Source organism: Pezoporus occidentalis, unplaced genomic scaffold (assembly GCF_034315485.1).
Source record: "Pezoporus occidentalis ecotype Australia unplaced genomic scaffold, CSIRO_AGI_Poc_V1 ctg65, whole genome shotgun sequence".
NCBI lineage: Eukaryota > Metazoa > Chordata > Aves > Psittaciformes > Psittacidae > Pezoporus > Pezoporus occidentalis.
This window is the reverse complement of record NW_026915998.1, coordinates 3,179,568-3,198,755: the sequence shown is the minus strand read 5'-3', so window position 1 is coordinate 3,198,755 and position 19,188 is coordinate 3,179,568. Positions and strand designations below refer to the sequence as shown.

Here is a 19,188-nt window from a genome sequence, read left to right as displayed (position 1 = left end):
TTCCCATTCCCCTGTGGATAAGATGGGGTAACTGATGGCAGACTGATGCAAAATGCTTCAGTCTATCAGTAAAATTCTGAGATGTTATTCTTCTCACTTTACAAAAGGAGGCAAAGCAGAGAGACATAAATCAACACTGCTTGGAAGGTCTGTGGCCAGAAAAGTCACCCCATTTTTCTAAACGTGTGTCTGATATCCTCAGCACAAAAGCTGAATCCAACACAGGAGCTCAATGCATAAGCTATGCCATAGAAAATCTGCATCAACACTGTTCGCTCTTTTTGTAGGTAAGGTAGTACAAGCAAGCTAGTGAAGGACTGTATAGCTAGAGGGAAGTTCAGAGTAGAAAAAAAGCGTCTGTGCTGACCCCCAGGAAGATGAAAAAATGAACAGGAACACCAAAGATAACCAACCACACAGCCAAAACAACCAGCCCTCCTCTCTCACGCTTTCCACCTAACAAAAAAGGCAAATTACCAAAGATGTAAACATCATTACCCAACTCTGACAGACACAAAGTGACTTCCCAGTGGCAGAGCCAGTAAGAAAATCCACACTCTATTCCTTGATTTAGCAAACTTAACAAGGATGACAACAACTCTACCAAGTATTACCAAAAAAAGCCAGGCAACTTATCTCCTTCTCCAAGCAACTGCTATCCTTAGCCCTTGGCCAATGCGTCAATCCCTTCACCTATGCCTCTTCAAAGACTTGGTGAAGACAAATGGGCTTTCCAATGTGCAATGAAGCATAAACCCAGGAAAATCAAAGGGCTGCTTTTTGAGTAAATATGAGCTCCAAAGCCATTGTCCTCTCCCACAGAGGAGATCTTACCATAGCATATGCACAGTATTCTTTACACTCTGCCTCCCCGCTGACCACCAGCCCCAGGGCCCAGTCCGCTTCCCATTACAATCAGCTTCACCACACCCACCGACTTGTATTGGAATTCTTTCAAGGACCCTAACTAATGAGTTTTTAAACACTTGTAGACAGAGAAGATAATTCCTCATCATTATTCTTCATAGGAAACACCAGGAAGAATGTCATTCCATTGTTCTACAGGAAAGAAACTGGAAGAAAAATCACCCCCACATTCGAAAGAGCAGCCCAAAGTTTTTATTCATGAATTGGCTACCCCAGGCTATGAGTGTCTCACCTGAGAGTTCAGTATGGGGACCTAAAATTTGTGCAACCTTCTGAAATCAAGGCCCCTGAAATCGTCTTGCACACTGGCCTCTATGCAGACAAAGAGGCTCATAATTAAAAGGCATTTATTTTTCCAAGTCTTGAATACTGCATTCTCAAATATAAACATGGCTACTGACAGCAGTATAGAAACAAACTCGCCTAAACACTGTAGCACTGCAGGATCTTAGCCTCCCTCATGACATGAGACTGAAATAAATGGGAACTGACAACCTTAATGACATTTTGTATTTCCTGATTTTATATTTAAAGCTGTGCATTTGCTTTCTCTACTGACAGTTGTTTGCCTTCTTCTTCACAAGTAAAATCTAGACCTAACCCAGTGATACAGTAAAGGATGAAAAAAAAGAACAAGTAGACCTACATAATGGATTGTTACCCTCTCACCTAAAAATACTTTAAATTAAAAACATTCTGTTATGAAGCCACCTTCTCAGCACAGATCACGAGCCACCAGGTACTGCTCCATTTTTACCCATCTTACTTTTAGGTGTCCATCCCTTTGTAGGATGCAGATACCATCACCTATCACAAGGACCTACACGTGAATGACCAAGAAGAAAACTTTTAAACTACAGCTGAATCTTGACAACAGCCCATGCAAAGCACCATAAGGAAAAGCCCTAATCTCAGTAGTAAGACACCTATCTGCAGGTTTGAGCCCCAGGCACTGAAAGCAATGCAGAGCTACAGAATTACTTATTCCACACCACCATGTACACCCACAGTGATACAAAAATAGCTATTATAATACTTGTCAAAGGAAAAACTGAGTGATTTTTAACTTGGTGCTCTATCTTGTTTTCTTTTTTCCTGCTTGTTAATAGCCCACCCCTATAAAAACATATAATTATGAGTGGGCTATTCATGTCTCACTATAACTGGTAGCACCACGCAGCATCCAAGTGAGGAATCTGAATTGTTGACTACAGCTCCTCACTAAACAAGACTTACACATTGTACGTAGTAAATGGCATTCCCCCATTCTCTGTGTCACCTACAATGAATATCAGCCTCCAGTTGTGGTATCATCTCCCACTCTCCTATAACCTCAGCATCTCAAACTACCTGGAATAAGGACTTATTAAGAATCTCCAGTAAAAAGACACAGATTAATTGCTGTGGTCAAAGAATGAAAAAATTCCCCCAGTAAAAGTTCTCTTCTCTTGGTGGCTTGGATTGAACACATTCATAACATGTCATTAAAATGTGATAGAAAGTTTTACAGAAGAAGAAACTACTGACTAGACCTTTGTTTAAAAGTCATAATAATTTATGGTGTGGATCTGCTATGTACAAGTCGAAAAACATTCTCTTCATGATAAAACAGTTTATAACATCTGGGAAGTTAACTGCAGGAAGTTTTGGTTTATTCCTTTACCTCAGCCCTCTAGTTCCAGATTACTTTTTTCAGCACTACAAGCCTAACCTTGTAAACCCATTGCACTGACCACATTCAACAGCAGTCATGCTGAAATTAAGAAGCAATACACAATTCCTCTCAAGTTTCATTGAGACTGGGCTCCAGTAGAGAGTTTTTGAAAACAAACCCCCCAGCTCATTCCCCAAAATCTTCACTCACAAATGCAGCTTGAATAGAATACCACTTGCCCTTTGTGGGAATCTTTGGTCAAACAACTGTATCATTAGAAGTTATTCAAACTGGAGCTTAAAAGCTACTGACATGCTATAAAATACTGACTGCCTTTCTTCCTCTCATTTTTTATCAATACTCCTGACTAACAGGAGTTAGTCAGGAGTAACATACTTCTGACCTCTGACCAAAGCTATTAGAACAATTCAAATATTTTGATTAGAAAGCATCAATATAGAACATTCAGTAACAATAAAAGGATGAGAAAGCTGTCTTTTCAAGTCACTATTATGAATTCCTGACTGTATTGTATTATGAGTGGTCTGGAAGGTTATACTAACTTGACATATCAGTGGATTTACTACCTTCTTGTTCAATGCTTAAGAATGAATTTGTAACATTGCAAAACCTAAAGTTGTGGCACAGTTTCAGTTTTCAGTGTTAACAGATGTTTGATGGCTCTGTAGAGAAAAGATTCAATCTTTCTTCTCCATTTTTCTTTGCTTTCTTCTCAAAGAAAGTAAATTTGAACTGAACAGGTTCAGAACTGGGTTCTGTGGAGTTTTCCCACGTGCATAGTATTAGGTGGGTGAAAAGTGCCTTGCTGATCCTTGTCATTAGAGAGTTGCTCCACATTTCACTAAGTCTGCATTTTAGCCAAAAGAGGGTCAAATCCAGTACTCTCTAAAGACAAGTGGGAGCATCTCCACTGACATCACTGGCTACTGGCTCAGGCCCAAGCTGAAGGAAGACACAGGTACTTTATGTTATTCATTCATTATATACATTTAACAAGCATTCAAGAGCCCAATCCTTCAAGTGCTCTATACAAACTCCATTAACACAAACTAAAGGCACCAAGAAAATACAGGATGGGGTCTGTTTAGACACTTAGATTTCACATACTTCCTTGGTTCAGTGTATAAAATGTTTCCTACAATTCTTCTAGATTTTTTTTTAATTAGATTTAATATTTTCATTCTTTCTGTCTGCCCAGTTATTTGTACAAACATGTAAAACTGCTGATAGATTTCAGGCAAATGGACGTGCACTATACAGTCAAAACTGACACCAGTTTCCATTACCAAATGCATGGAAAACTGGGGTTTAGTCATTAGTAAAACATGCTGAGTATTTTGGGAGTGATCAAGAACCCAGTTCAGTAAAACTTGAAACCAAGAGTTGTCTCGGTAGGACTGCCTGTGTGCTCAAAACTACACACCTGCCTATCGGCCCTGATGTATTAAGGCCCACGTGCTTTTTCTAGGTCTTAGAATCAACTTTGTCCCTTGCATGATGGGAATTTTGCACGACTCAGATAAAGACAGAATTTGGGCCTCATAACACAAAGAGCTTCACCACACTCTTCCCATGACACTAGAACACACTGTCCCAGTCCTAAGAAGCTCAAAAAAAACAGAAGTGTCCATCCATTCCTTCAGCAATCATTTAGTACATTTAATTTAATTCTTCTGTAGAATGTCACATTTTCCCATTAAATTATTTAGTTAAATTACAGATTGCAATGACTGTCTTTTCAGACAAACAAAAGGAGTAATTCTGCTTGACTGAAGGACCTGCATCACAACACCATCTTTTACTCAAAAAGAAAATCCCAAACAATATAATAGGATTCATATACAAAGTGCTTAAGTGCTCTGAAGTTCTGCCTGGCTTCAGGACAGCTAAACAGTACCTGAAGAATCTACTCCCCATCCCAATTTGTATATTTTAGAAGTAATTAAACTCTTGAATGAATCATTAGGAAAACAATTCAAATGCTATTAAACTGATAGTAATTTTGCCTCATAGGATAGATATGAGCTTAATGTTTGCAAACGGCCAAATTCTTTTAAGATTTACACTCCATGGAGTTCAATACCAGCCAGGGAAGAAATACTAAATCAGGATGTACTTCAAATACAGGTTTTGGCCCAAGACTATTTTTGGTCTTCCTCAGCTGCTTGTTTTGACAGCCTCTAATCCCCCTCACCCACCCACCAGCAGCCACACAATCCATCCATTTACACTTTCAAAGCAAATTGAAAATGAAACATTTTCAAATAATTACTCAGGGATGTCTGTAATACAAATCCATAAAGTAACTGCAATTCAACTGTAATATCCTTACGGAAAAGAAAGGGAGGGGGCGAAAAACCTTACAGAAATCCATTCAAAATGTGCCTTTCTCCTTTGCTAATGCTCCCACCATCATCCCAAAATATAAAAAAAAAAATAAAAAATACAAAAATCAATCTAATCCCCCAAGACTCTATCTACTCTGCTTCACACATTCCACAACACTCTCCACATTCAGAAGACTTTTCACTTAGTGAGCTATTGTAGACCCTGGTGAAGAAACAGTAACTGAGAAGGTCTTCTGCAGAAGCACAAGGCAAAGAGGGGAGGGGGAAGGTGGGTGAAGGGGAGGAAATACCCAAGGCTGGAACTGAAACAGTCCACCCTTGTCTGGAGAGCAGGATCACCCCCTCCAGGTTGAGGAGTACGTTGAAAGTATACGCTACCATGGCATGCAGCATGTTTTTACATTCTTACAGGAGAGGAACCTGGCCCACAGATGGCCTGTTCTCAGCTTTGTCAGCCACAAACAGACCTTTGAACTTTCTATTTATATAACAGTTTAGTGAGTTTAAGCTTCTTCCTGTATAACTGGCAGTTTGCTGGTTTGGCTGTAATTAGGCTACTTGTGATACATAATATGAAAAAGAAAAAAAAACACAACACAACAAAAAACCAAGAGATTTGTTTCTCTGCAGTGAGAAGTCTTCCCTATCACAACCACACAGGCACGACAATACTCTTACCTGCTGAGCTTATTTCCCTTCACCAAGTTTTATTTTATATACCTCAACATGCATTTCCCCCACTAAGCATTTTCTTGACTTCTACTTTTTTTTAAAGATTGGAGCACTTAAATATTAATACCAATGACAATAAACAAAATGTAAACCACAAACCGCTCCACCTTTGTTTGTGTTACTGAGGAGCATTATATTCTGGGGTGCTTGGGGTTTTGTTGGGTTTTGTTGCTTCCCAGCTGCTGATTAATGGCACCACCTTACTCTGTAAGCAGGTTCAAATCTAGCCACATGGTCCCAGGACACCTGAAGATTTCATTTACTTGGTTACCACAGACAAGCGTGGAAAGTGATTTAAAAGATGAAATTTGATTTTTAACAGCAAGTGGTCCCCTTGGTGCACACAGGCATTCAAGCTTTTCATTATATCCATCTCCCTTCCTTTCTCTCTCATAGAATAGCTCACACTAAATGCAAGCCCAGGTGAACATTTCTTGTTCACCCAGGAATCACAGCAGACTTTAGCCTTGGCCCTTTCACCTCAGCCAGCATTTGGATTCATTCAAATTGTTTGGGGTTTTTGGTATTTTTTTCAGCTTTTCAAGCCTGGAAGTCTGGCAAAGCATCCACTGGGATATTCGAGGCCTTATTTTACACATTTTACCCAAGTGTTAACAAAAAACCCCACACCAACCCCTGGCTACCCTCCCAGCTGCATTCTTGATGAAGGTTCAATTAAACACCTCGTGCTTATACTACTGTGATCTCTTGTAATATGGATAACTAAAGGGCTGATTCTGCAGTTTGTATCAAGACAAAGCTCCCACCAATCATCAGGAACGCCAGGTGAGAATTCAAGAACACATGTAACTCTGACAGTTCTTGACAAAATACGTTTCAAGGAGCGACACAAAGACATACCTCCACTGGGGGGGGTGGAAATTAAGAGTATTTTTCCCATCAGCCCCAAACTTTTGGGCAATCATTCTGTGATATAATAAGAATACATTACACCTTTTCATGAGACAAAAAAAAAAAAAACAAACCTCTGCTCAGGTTGTATTTTTTAGCACATTTCACAGAGTGACTATGTTTCTGTTGTACTTTACATGCAGATAATACATAGAAACACAGACACAGACACACACACACTCTGTAGGCCTGAGCTTGCCTTCGTGGCGACTGCAGCACAGATTAGCAGAAGTTTAGGGTTTGCAAGGAATGCAGAAAAGGGTCTGTAACTGCCTTATAAATGCTTGTGAAGCATGTTTTACAAAGGCCAGCATACAGACAGAAGGGAGGAGGACAGTTTCAGAATAAGCAGCAATTCACACATCATGTTATATATACTTATTTGTAAATATTATGAAGTAACCACACAAATATTAGGAAGTAACAGCCAAAAAACCAATAAATCTTGATGGGTAAGCATGCATATTTCTGGGTACACAAAAATGATATGTATAACATATTACATATATACACATGCACATATTTACGGACAGGTGAGCTAAATTCAACTCCGTAAGCAACACAACTACTTGTCAGAAACAGAAATCTTTACATGTACAACAAGATATGTGTCATTTTTGTGGATACACGTAGATTACATACTTGCATATTATATACATGTGTACTTGCACATATTAATTGGATTATTAAAAGCTAAATTCAATTTGATCTCTGCAATGAGTAATCTGTGAAAGCCTGTGCCATACAGAGAGTTTGTGTAGATATCAAACACTTGAAACAGCCAAAGTAAAAATGTTCTTTCCTCATGGACCTTAAAAACCTCTAAAACCAATAAATTTCACTTTATGGAAGCAAGCAAATGGAATTTCTAGAATGAGTGGCAATATGTTCATATTTTAGGGAAAAACAGAGGCGCAAGAGTTCCCTTCTTTCTGATGCACATCTCTATATCCACATAAAACCACAGCCAAATGAAAGTAAGTTATTAAGCAAACATTAAAACTCAATACCTATAATGTTCCTAGCATTCGAAATACACCCACATATTGGTTTGTAACAGCTTCTATTAAATTAATGATGTTGCCCACGCTATAAATTAGGCAAATTATATGCAAATATTATTTGGGTAGTAATACGGTGGTTATCAGTTGTCTGCAAAATAAATTAGTGCAGCACAGTAAAGATAGTGGGGTAGAAGCATAATATTTAATTGAGCACTAATTTTATTGTGATTATTACTTTTAAATAACAACAGCATGGTTATTAAAAAATATAATATGATGGCTTATGTAGAGCTGATAAAACACGCACATGATCCAAAACGCCTGCTTGCAGATTAATATTGATACAGTGTAATTGACGGTTCCAAGGATTTACTCCAGATTGCTGTAAAATGGAACGTGACAGGTATTTGGTTCTGATTATCTTGGATTTGCAACCATAGCTGTTAAACTGCGTTTGGCAAAATGATAGTTATTAACTCAATATATTATCTTTTTCCTAGACATACCTTTGTATTATCAACAAGGTAAAGTAAACCCTCTACAAAACATGAGGTCCAAATGCTCATGCATACACACATATAATCTGGGTGACATTTAGAGATTAGGATCACAAAATACAGTATTTTAGTCTTTTTTCGTGGCAAACTGCACTCTAGCCTAAGAGCATTTAACAAAGCAGTAACCAACCGCTGAATTTCACCGTGCATAGTTGAAGAATTTTATTTGCTACATTGAAAAGTAAAGCAAGAACTGATAAAAACAGCCATAGAATAAGCATGACCTCATTAACCAGCCGGGGAAGCAACTAAATACCTACCCAAATTCTAACTTTCCCAGCTACTTGTCACCCACCGAAAATTCCTTAACATTCACTTTGGTGACAAGTTTAAAATACGCTTAAATAGATGCACCGACCTTTTCAAGGTGTGCGTGTACCTGCAGAGCAATACAAACCTAAAATTCCACTTTTTTTTTTTTTAAATGGGGGGGGGGGGGGGAGCAATAAATAAAAGAAACAGACCGGGGGGGGGGGGAGGAAGAAGAAACCTGTTACAATATCACGGGGACTGATCTTCCCACTTCCAAAACTAACTTCCATAACGCTTCATACAGAAGAGGAAACCTGCAAAACCAGCCCCAGCAGCCCCCCCCCCCCCCCCCCCCCAAAACTGAACGGGGCTACAGCTGAACTGTGCCACACGGCAAAACTACAGTTGCGTTTTCCCCCGTGAAAGGAATATTGTCACTGACAGCAGTAAGCACAACGTGAGCAAAGCCGCGTTCCGGGGAAAACATCGGCTCGGCGGCGCTGCGCTGCCCGGGGAGGGGGCTCCTGCCGCCGGCATCCCGGCATATCCCGGCGCTCCCCCGCCTGCTCAACTTCGCCCCGCAGCCGACGCACCGCGAGGTGTTCCCACCGGCCGGAGCCGGGGCTCCGGAGCGCGGCCGCGGAGCGTAGCCGGAGCACGGCGGCCCCGGCGCGGCTCCCCGCGGGCACAGCGCGGACCAGCGCCCCGGCGGGCACCGGGTGCTTCGCCCTTCAACAAAGGCTAAGGCACCGGGGAGCGAGAAGGGTAGGGAGGAGAGGAAACCGGCAGCTGTTAGAGGAGAGGAGTGGAGAGACGGGGGAAGGGGAGGGGGGGAGAATACAAAATCCCCAAAAACACCCGAAAAAAAAAACCTACCACTGCTGCTCTAAGTCCCAGTCCCTGAAAAAGTCGAATAGGTCCATAACGATGTGGAGGGGAGACTCAGAGAAGTGGTGCCCCCTCCCCGCCCCGCGCCGAGCCGAGAAGCGCCGAGCCAGCACGGCTAGGGCAGCGCGGCCGGCATGGGCATGGGCACGGGCAGGGGCAGCGGCGGGGAGCGGCGGCCGCCGGGGCCGCGCGGAGCCGCCCGGGGCTCGCGGAGCGCCGCCGCCGCCGCCAGCAGCGCGGCTCGGCTGGCTGCCCGGCTGGGAGCGGCGGGAGCGGCGGCGGCGGCGGCCCTGGCGCACGCACACACTCACACACACACACACCCGCTCGCACACCGCGAGGGGAGGAGTCGGGGCGGCCCGAAGCCGCGGCATGGAGCCTCCGCCGCAGCACCGGCGGGATCTGGCGGAGCTTCGCAGCCCCACGCCGCGGTGCGCCTGGAAGTTCGGGGAGGGATTGGGTGGGCAGCGGGGCTTCTCGCCTAGGGATAATCCGAGAGCGTCCTAGCTGCGCTCGGAGAAGGGGAGAAAGAAGCGGGGGTAAGGGAAAGAGAAAAACACAATACTAGAATCGGCACCTCTAATTTAATTGCCCAAGCGAACTTCTGTGAATGAACGAACCGGGCTTCCGCTGACACGAGGGGTATAGCATGGACCCGGCCCGGGGTCAGTTTTACCGGGAGGTGCAGGATGGCGAGAGGGGACACAGGAAAGCCCGGCCCGGTGAGTGAACGAAGAAGTGGCCATCCCCAGCACCCCGGGCCGGCGAGCAGCATCTGCTCCCCGCTGGGATGGCAGAGCCCTTCCTGCTACCCCGTTTTGGCGACTGGTGGGAAGTGGCACCGCTCACCTGCGGGCATCAGCAGGACAGGGCATCCCAGAACGCTCCTGCAGAGAGCATCCTGCTCCCCACCTGCCCAGGAGAAAGCCAACCACAGTTACAGGCTGCCTCACACACACACAAAAGGGGAAAGGGGCCCACTGCATCCTGCATCCCCGAAATCAGATCATTTTCTAACCAGGTTCACACACCCTGACCACGTGCTTTTGTATACAACTGCCTTCTAAACACTAACATATTATGATTTTCCATATCCATTTTATAAGTACAACATTCCAAATACATATACCCGCTGAGCAAACAAGTACATACACTGAGACAAGACCAAAGCTAAGTTCATTACTCCAGTTTTCCACAGGACTGGTTGCACCCTGAACTTCCCTGTGTACCAGCAGGTCTCAGGGACTCCATGTTGACCAAGCGTGAAAGGACCCCTGCTTTGGTGAGGTCCCATCTCTAGAAACATGCCCCATCTCTAGAAATATGTCCCATTTCTAGAAACTGGGAGGCTCACACAGCCAGTCACAGCACCCATCTCTTCTGTCACAGAGGCTCCAGTGAACCCTGTTAGAGGTTTAGCATCTTTATGGGCTTCCTGAAAATTAAGAGACAAATCTAAGATTATAAATGAGATCAGTGACAGAGCAGCTAATGTAATCCACGATTTCTGCCTTCCTAAGGAGTACACAAATGTTTGATAAGTGCTTCTGGGTTAAAAATATTGCAGAGGAAAAGCTGTGGAACTGTTATCAGTGGAAGTCAAACGTGGCAGACTTCATCATCTTAGCCTGGGCTTCACTGCAAGAGTCACATTTGCATCTTGTGTCTATGGGTCCCCCACAGGGAGGGAGCTCAGGCCAAGCAGTGCTGATGATGGTCTGTGCTCGCACCCAGAAAACCCAGAGTGCTGCTTCCCATCCCCGCTGTGGCAGGCAGGTGCACACAGCATTTCCCTTCTAGCACCTCTGCTCTCTTCACAGACTCAAACATGCTGCTCAAGTATCACGAGTCAGGCCCCCTTCTTTTGTTTCTTATTTTAGCATTGTTGTTGGGTTTAAAAGCCCTGTTCAAAATCATCATTTGCGGCCCGTACTTTGAACAACATGGGAGGTGGGGGCACATTTTCAGATTTTTTCTTCAGAAACAGGTACAGAGATTTTGGTTTGGTGGTTTTTTTTTTTGTTTTTTTTTTTTTTTTAATTACTATTAATAAAACCCTAGTCTGTCACCTGATCACTTAAATTCAATGACTCACCTATTTTTGATATCTTGAGCTTGACCCATTAAACTCAACTAAACGACTTACTAAAAGCATTCCGCAGCAGGACTTGCAGGGTTTGGCAGTTGCAACTGCCCCTGTTCCCAGTGCAGGGTCTGATGGCTGCCAGCCAGCCACCCCTGCAGGGTACAGTTCCTCTTCTCCAGCAGAAAGAGAAACCACTTCCCAGCTATTAGTGCCTTCACTTTCTTAAGGTAAACTCTTTAAATTCTTCAGAAACTAGCAAATGCTGCACCCGACGGTCTGCCCAAAAAGGCTTTTAGAGCTCATTCTAGCAAAGATAAGGGCTAGGAGAGCCTGCATGAGCAAGCAAACCTGCAGTTCCCATGAAGGCCAATGGTAGAGATAGTCCTCCTCAGAAGTCACATTTGGCGCCTGCAGCTCAAACACCCCTCTCCCTCAGCTGCACCAGAACGTGTGCACGAACCAGCTATTTGGCAGTCAAGTTTCCAACCCAAGGACACGCCTGGGTGTAGACACCAGCGCAGACACCCAGCCAGGGCCCCACTGCGTGCTGCCATGAGGGCTGGCAGGAGGAGGGACACAGCACACTCCCTGCCAGCGGCCACGCTTGGCCCCACATGACCTCAGCACGCACCGGCTGGAGCAGGAGCAGGCCGGGCTCACGATGGGAGCCAAGGGCTGTGGGGAGCGTGCCAGGGCAGCGTGTCCTCCCATAGCGCATGGCCACCAGCCGCGGGCAGCAAGCAGCCACTGCAGCCTGCCAGCGTGGGGCCAAGAGTAAGCATGAGGCTGCCCCGCTCCCGCTTCAAATAGCAAAGGGGTCATTTACCCAAATTAACAGGAATAGAAAGTTCAACTGCCCTCAGTGTGACCTCTTTCACAGTTACAGTAGAAAACGCAGCTGCAGTTCCCAGCTCCTGCAGCAGCTCTGAACAGCAATAATACCGTCAGCAAGGCCTCCTGGCCCAGCTCACCGCCACCCGGCCCCACAGTCTGCTGTGAAGGGGAACACAGGCTCAGCACAACTTCGGCTGCGGTTGTGCCCATGAGGCTGTGAGTCCTGCTGCCATCGCAGCAGGCGCTGCCCTGCACCAACCAGCCCTTCCCCTGCACAGCCTGCTCTACAAGCCCAGAGCTGGCTTTCCTGCAGGATGCTCCTGGTGGGTGGCTTTGACAGTTGTCCCGGTTTAAGGTTAGAGGAGGAGAAGGCATAAATGCCTGCCCCCCTTGGGCAGCTGCTGCTATGGTCAAGTCTGAGTGGCCATAGGTAAGAATCACAAGGCTGAAAGCACCATACAACCCAGGGAGTTGTGGAGGTTGTGCCAAAATGGCCAGACTTCCCACCTCCTCCTTCAGGTTCAGCATCAGACAGCAGGGCACAGAGTTTGAAGCAGGGAAGGGGCACCCCAGCCTCAACCTCTGTTTCAAACCTACATACATCCCACACTAACCTCGTTACCCACAGGCTTTGCACACATCACCTGTATATGCAAAGAGAGACAAAAGACAAGGAGGAAAATACTGAGAAGTGATAGTGAGGGCCTGGTCAGACCTCTGCTCTAAAGGCAGGGCTCAGCAGCAAGGCTGCAGCAGCCACCAGCCACCCTGTTGTCCCTGTTCATGAAGGAGGAATGTCAGCACTGTGGCCGTGATGGGTCAGCCAAGAGAGACTGAGGCCAGCAGCCCACAGCCACAGAGGCTAAGGTAACTGAACTGCAGCCCTTGTGAGACAGCACAGAAACCTTTTCTGTTGAAAATACTCCATTTGATCCAAAGAAAATCCTATTTTTTCCCACAAAACAACAAGAATAAAATCACAGTTTTCCATCCAGAAAATGTTAATGGAAAATTTGTGCCCAGCTATGCTTTTGAATACAGATCGGAGATATTTGGATTTCTGAGGAAAGGAAGGTCAAGTCATTTTCGCAGTGTGAAAAATGAAGCTAACAGAGTTCATATTTCTCTGTGAAGCAATGATTGATTTTTCTTTCTGTGTCTCATTCATACTGCACTAAACATGTACAGAGAGCAAATTTATAACACCTTAGCTAAAGCACACAAATTACATTAATACATTGAAAATTAAGTTAATATTAGCATCTGTTCGAAGGTAGAACAAGAACATTTAGCCCAGCTCTGTGAGAACACGCTCTTAGCATGAGTGCATAAATCTTATATATCCTAAAGCTTGTATATCAGAAAGAAAAAAAAAAAAATCACCATTGACAGATGCATGTATAAAGTAGGAACTCATCACGTGCTGCCTCTATAGCTAAATTTCCCATTTGGAACTACAGAAGAGTTTTAGTTACTGAATGTATGTTGTTACTCAGTTTCAAGTGCATATGTATAGGTAATCTTTATCTTCTTGCCATCCTAATTGTAATTATCATCTCCATCCTGCCTGAGTGATGTATGTAACTGTGCAGAGCTATTCTCTTAATAGCATTGTTGCTCCTATTTTATGAAACAAGAATAATTTAATACAATGATTGCTTCTGAAAATATAAGTTTTCTTACTGTAAGAAGGGAGAATGTTATCACATACTGATGGATAATCCCTCCTTCAGTGAGTTTTTCCAGACTCCCTTAGGAAACAGGGTTCTTTGGTATTTTTATTATATTAGAGCTAGCAATGGCAAGCTTTTATATATCATACGTTAAGATGTGTCCAGAGCTAGCTGCAAGGACACACTGAATTTTATCACGCTCTGCTCATAGGTGTATGGTGGATGTTATGAGGTCCCACAATAGTCAGATGCAGATTGTTCATAGGGGGTTTCAGCTCCCTCTTTTGGTACCTCTCTGTATGTTGGCCATATGCCACAGCAAAAGCCCCAAGAATGCCATTCGGGTGGCATGAAAGCCCTCCCTAATATATTTGTAAACTAATGCTTTCAAGAGAAGCCCACAGATAAACCAGCAATCATGTTGGAAGTATTGCAGTGCTTAGACTGCAACACTGTGTGATCCCACAGCTTCGCAAGAATGCTTTGCCACTGTCAGACATTAAGTACATGGGGGGGAAGCCAATAATAAAGAGATTCCTGTTTATTACTGCCACTCTGCACATTAGCCAGGCAACTCTTAAAACAGCCAGAATAGTCTAAACCTTCTAAACTAGCCAAGGCAAGGCACTGTATTCAAAAGCTATGAGAAAGTCAGTCCAAACCAAGATGATCTATCAAAAAACAGATGCAAATCAATTGTGAAAAGCAAGAGGGAGTCACCCAACTAGGAATTGAGAGCCCCAGTGGTCAAAAGTACAAAAAAAAAAATCTATTAAAAAAAAATCAAATCCAATTTGATTTTCAAATAGACATTATATTAATGAAGTAGGATTAATTTGATCCTTCTCTCCCATCCTCTCCCCTCTTTTCTTTTTTTCATGTTTTTAAGTTTATGGCCAATACTTAGTTTTGCAGGTTTCAAAGCAGCTGGCTACCTTCTAAGATTTAAGAGACAAAATTTTATTTCATGCTTACCAATTGTAAATGATGGGCCAATGGGAGCAGATGAAGAGAAGCCCATCTGCTGCAATCCCTTCCTTTAACCAGACCAGTTGCTTATGGGCTTAGGATGGCTCTTACCCTCTCCTAACCTGGCATGCAGGAGCAATCCCTGTAGTTGCTTTTTAACTGATTGCATGACCATATGTTCCTTATGAGTGGAACCAAAGCTAACTCACAGCGTAAAACAAAACTACCATACCAACTTTGAAACACAAACACAGCCAGAAAATTGAAGTGCAAAAGCATGGTAAAAAGGCTTTTCACATCAAGTTTCCTTCTTTCTGCCATGTTGCTTTCAAAAGACAGCAGCACTTTGCAGCGATGATGTCTATATATAAGCTGCTGAAGTACTCTCTCGTCTTCAGTGATTTTTATGATGATATTCTCTAATGCACTTTGCAGAAACGTAAGACTAGGCAAAGCTTCCTTTTTATGAAGGAAACAAAAAGAATAATACATGGCAGACAGCATTAGCACAGAGAAGGAATACCAGGCAAGAAAAGTTGATATCTTGTTCCCTTCCTCTTTCCCGCCTTTCTTCTGTTATCCTGATAAGATCACTCTGTTATGTTCATCTCCTTCAACCTCAATTACCTGATCACACTATGTTAAGAAAATAGACTTTCCTGTTTTCTACTAATACCAGAGTACGGCATCTCTAACAAATACGTTCAGAGCAGATCCTGTAGCCATTCAGGGTTAACTACAAGGAAGCAACAGAATCCAAGCACAGCTTCAGTATTTGTCTAGCTGTCCAATACCAAACAAAGGAATTTAATGATAAACACCAAGCATTAAAAAGCACAAGTAGTATCCACATGTATGAAATATTCCATGTGTATAATGAGGAAGTCAGACAAAATTGAAATTCATTTAAGAACAGACTTTCCCCTATTAGGAGGTTGTTAAATACTGACAAAATGTTTCTTTTCTTGAAAAAAAGAAAAAAAAAGACACCCCCCCCTCATTAATATATTATGTCAACTTAATTGCAGGATCACTGTGTTTTCACAAATGCATACCCATTTGAAGGTATCTGGAGTTTTTGTTCACATATTTGCTCAGTTACACAGGATTTTGGGAGCATTTTACTGGTGCATGGGAAAGCCGAAAGACTTGAGCTGGGAGGCTTCTTCCTGCTGTGTTGCAAGAAAACCAGAAGTGTCTGCGTTCCGTGGGCAGACACTGCCAATCATCCAGACATAGGCCATTAGCGGATGGATCCTATAAGCTTATTACATCCTACTTCGGTATGATGTAACAAATGTTATAGTATAGAAAAGACCTTTGAAGTACCAGCCCACATCCATTCTCTGGCAAGCACAGAGTATGAAAGTTACTGGGTTTGGGTATTCACCCCCCTAAGATTTTTACACTAAACAAAAGCCAGGTCTGATATGAGAAAAAGATCGTCAGGCCCACGTGCAAGACAATGATAGAGAAGCCTCCCCATTTGAACTCCATCTGAGCCCTGGAAGACCCAGTGAAACTGATACTCCATACAAAAATAGCGTTAGGATTAGAGCATCCGAGATGGACTTTGAGAGGTCTTGGAAAGGTTCTGCTGAGAACAGTGCAAGACCATTGCAGCAATTTCTTTTCATTCAAGAGATGAATGTCTGGCATATTTATTTCATAAAGTGAGAACCAGTATCCCAAACAAATAGCTAGAATGAGCATTATTCAGTCTTTTTCCTGGCAACCAGCTTAAATGACCGTGTCTTGCTTTTCTGGGAAACCTGCCAGGTGAGCTTTGAAAGGATTGTAGTGCTGACGGCAAAGTCTAGAGAGTTCGCTCCACGCGCTAACCAGAGGTCTGTTAAAATAATCAGGAGGAGGAGGAGGCAGAGGCCTTCATCCTACCCCAGAGGAGAGGGTTGGAGCATAATGGCATTGCCAGGGGGAAACAGAGAGGGCTGTTAAACTCACTGGGGCATGGACTGTATTTTACCCTGTGTTTGTACAGCTCTAGCACTGAGGCACCCCAGAGTAAGGTCATTAAATGACTTAAGCTTTTAAAATCTATTTCTAAAAGTGAGTAGTATAACTTCTATTTACTCCCATCATTGGTCTGGGATGCAATTCCACTCCCACTTTCTTCCCCCCCCCCCCCCATCACTGGTGGAAAACTGCTGCCTTGTCACTTAAGTGGTTCACTTGTGATTCTGCTGTTATAGTGGCTGCGCCTTGTGAAGTCATCTCCACAGCCAGAAGAGGCAGGGGGCACCAAATCATGTTATACCCTTTTGTGATGTCACTACATTCACTGAAAATTAAGTTTTGAGGATAAAAATGAGTAACTGGGCAGAATCAGAATTAATCCAAGCTACAAAATGAAGAGTTGCCAAGTGAAAAATCTGCTGCCATGGCTTACATATTGAACTGATTTAAATGACCTAATTTATGAAAATGCGTTTTAGAATGCCTTTCTGTCATTGTGGAAAACTAGCCCTATAAGAGTCAGTAATCATCGTTCTTGTGATAACATTAATGTGAATTTTCCTATTATATAGTATAGATTATTAGCTGTTTCATCCCTAAGGAAAACAGTGATATTGACAAAGGAAGAATTTCACTGTGAGTGAAAAAAATACACTTGGAAATGAGTTTAAAAGCAGAATGGTATTTATGTAAATATAATGAGAAGATTATAGGTGATCTCCTTGACATTATTCTTCCATAAAATGATGGAAGCATTAGAAATTTATCTGGACTCTGCTAAAATAACTAAATATTGAAAGGAAACCTTAGAGCCAGCTACACTGAGGGGATACCTGAAAAGCCTTTTGTCCACTCTGTGAGGAACAGAAACCTCTTTGTGAGGTACAGGTGATTAAAACAAGCAGTGCTTCTTATAGATAACGGTGAAAACCTCCTCCAAGTGAAGAGCTGCTTGACAGAAGATTTGACCTAAGGGATCATAGACCCTTCTGCTTCTTGTTTTAATTTTAAAGGCCCAGAAGTAACAGTTGAGGTGATTGCTGCATCTCTTTAGCACAATTGAAATAGGGTATACCCATGAATATTATATTTATTTTTTTAAAGTTAGAAGTACAAAAATGCACCACTAAACCCAGGTACAAGAACAAGTCACTATGTCAGTGGTTATATAGTTGCAAATTAGTTTTAGGTACCTGCGTGCCATGGTGGAAAAAATGAAGTCAATTAGGAGCAGAACAACCTACTACAGCCTAAGAATACCAAAAATATAAACAGTATCTGTCACCCCAATTGCAACCTGAGAACTCCATGAAAGATCAGTTGTTGGAAGAAAAAAGTCAACCACAGATCAGTGTAATCAAGTAACTGATTACTTGAATGAGAAAAAATTATGGCTACAGAGATTTCTTTTTGGATTGCAGGGACAAATGCTTCCTGATTCTATGATCTTTCTAAGACCTGCACATATTTACTGATGGTTCATTCAACAGGCCTTAAGAAGAGGCAAAGATTTTCTTAAGTAGGTGCTTGAAATCGCATTGACAGTTTTTAAGGAAAATCAAAACGCTTCTTTTGGTCCTGGTTTATGCTTTTAAGAATGTAGGTTCAAGCATAAGCATTAAAAAATGAGGGCAGGAGCCATTTGGAAGCCTGTACACAGAAGAAACATGACACAGTAAGCAGAGGCAAGTAAACAAACAAATTAAAGGATGCCTAGTTCAGGACAGCTGCTGAAGTTTTCTGCACATTATTTAAATGTCATTATTTTAGATATTCTTTTTGATAAAATTACTTTACACCTCTCATGTTTCCTATAATAGAAAAGCTACGGAGTAGCCGTAAACTGCTAAGTACTACTGCCATTATGCAACATGAGAGAGTAATTTTAGTGGTCTGCTGAGGACTTCAGCTTCTGAAATCCAGTTTTATCACATATATTTCCTCACAACTGGGTTTCATTTTCCTCCATCAAAATACAGACCTATTTGAACATGTTTGAGAATTAGTTATGTTAACCTGTACTTTGAGAGCAGTTGTGGTATTAGATAATAGATATTCATTAGAAGGAACGAGTTTGAGTCATTGAATCCTTTATACAACATTTTTGTAAAAATTTAAACATCATTTTGAGAAGTAGAAAATGTACCAGCCCAGTGATATCTGTCATTACTCGTTTTTCATATACTCAACGTGATTATTCATTACTCAAAAATGACATAGTTAAATGCTAAGTCTTGCTAAAATATTGATCATAATATGTAGGGGCATATAATTTATCTGAATCAAGTGAAATATGTTTTCCTCAGCAAGATGATGAAAGCTTGTCTCATTACAGCATTATTGCTACTGAAGTTTCT

The 19,188-nt window shown here is 42.6% G+C and overlaps 1 protein-coding gene across 5 annotated transcripts in view; it reads right to left on the bottom strand.

Annotated features, from left to right (window-relative positions):
- Positions 1 to 19,188, bottom strand: part of AFF2 (ALF transcription elongation factor 2) — a 151,233-nt gene that overhangs the window by 111,356 nt on the left and 20,689 nt on the right. The window contains exon 1 of one of the 5 annotated variants that reach the window (XM_062640402.1): positions 9,284 to 9,503. The exons of the other annotated variants lie outside the window; for them this stretch is intronic. Coding sequence (XP_062496386.1) covers positions 9,284 to 9,330 — 47 coding nt within the window. The 5' untranslated portion in view covers positions 9,331 to 9,503. Of the gene's footprint in view, positions 1 to 9,283; positions 9,504 to 19,188 lie in introns of those variants that run through there. 5 annotated transcript variants of the gene reach the window in all.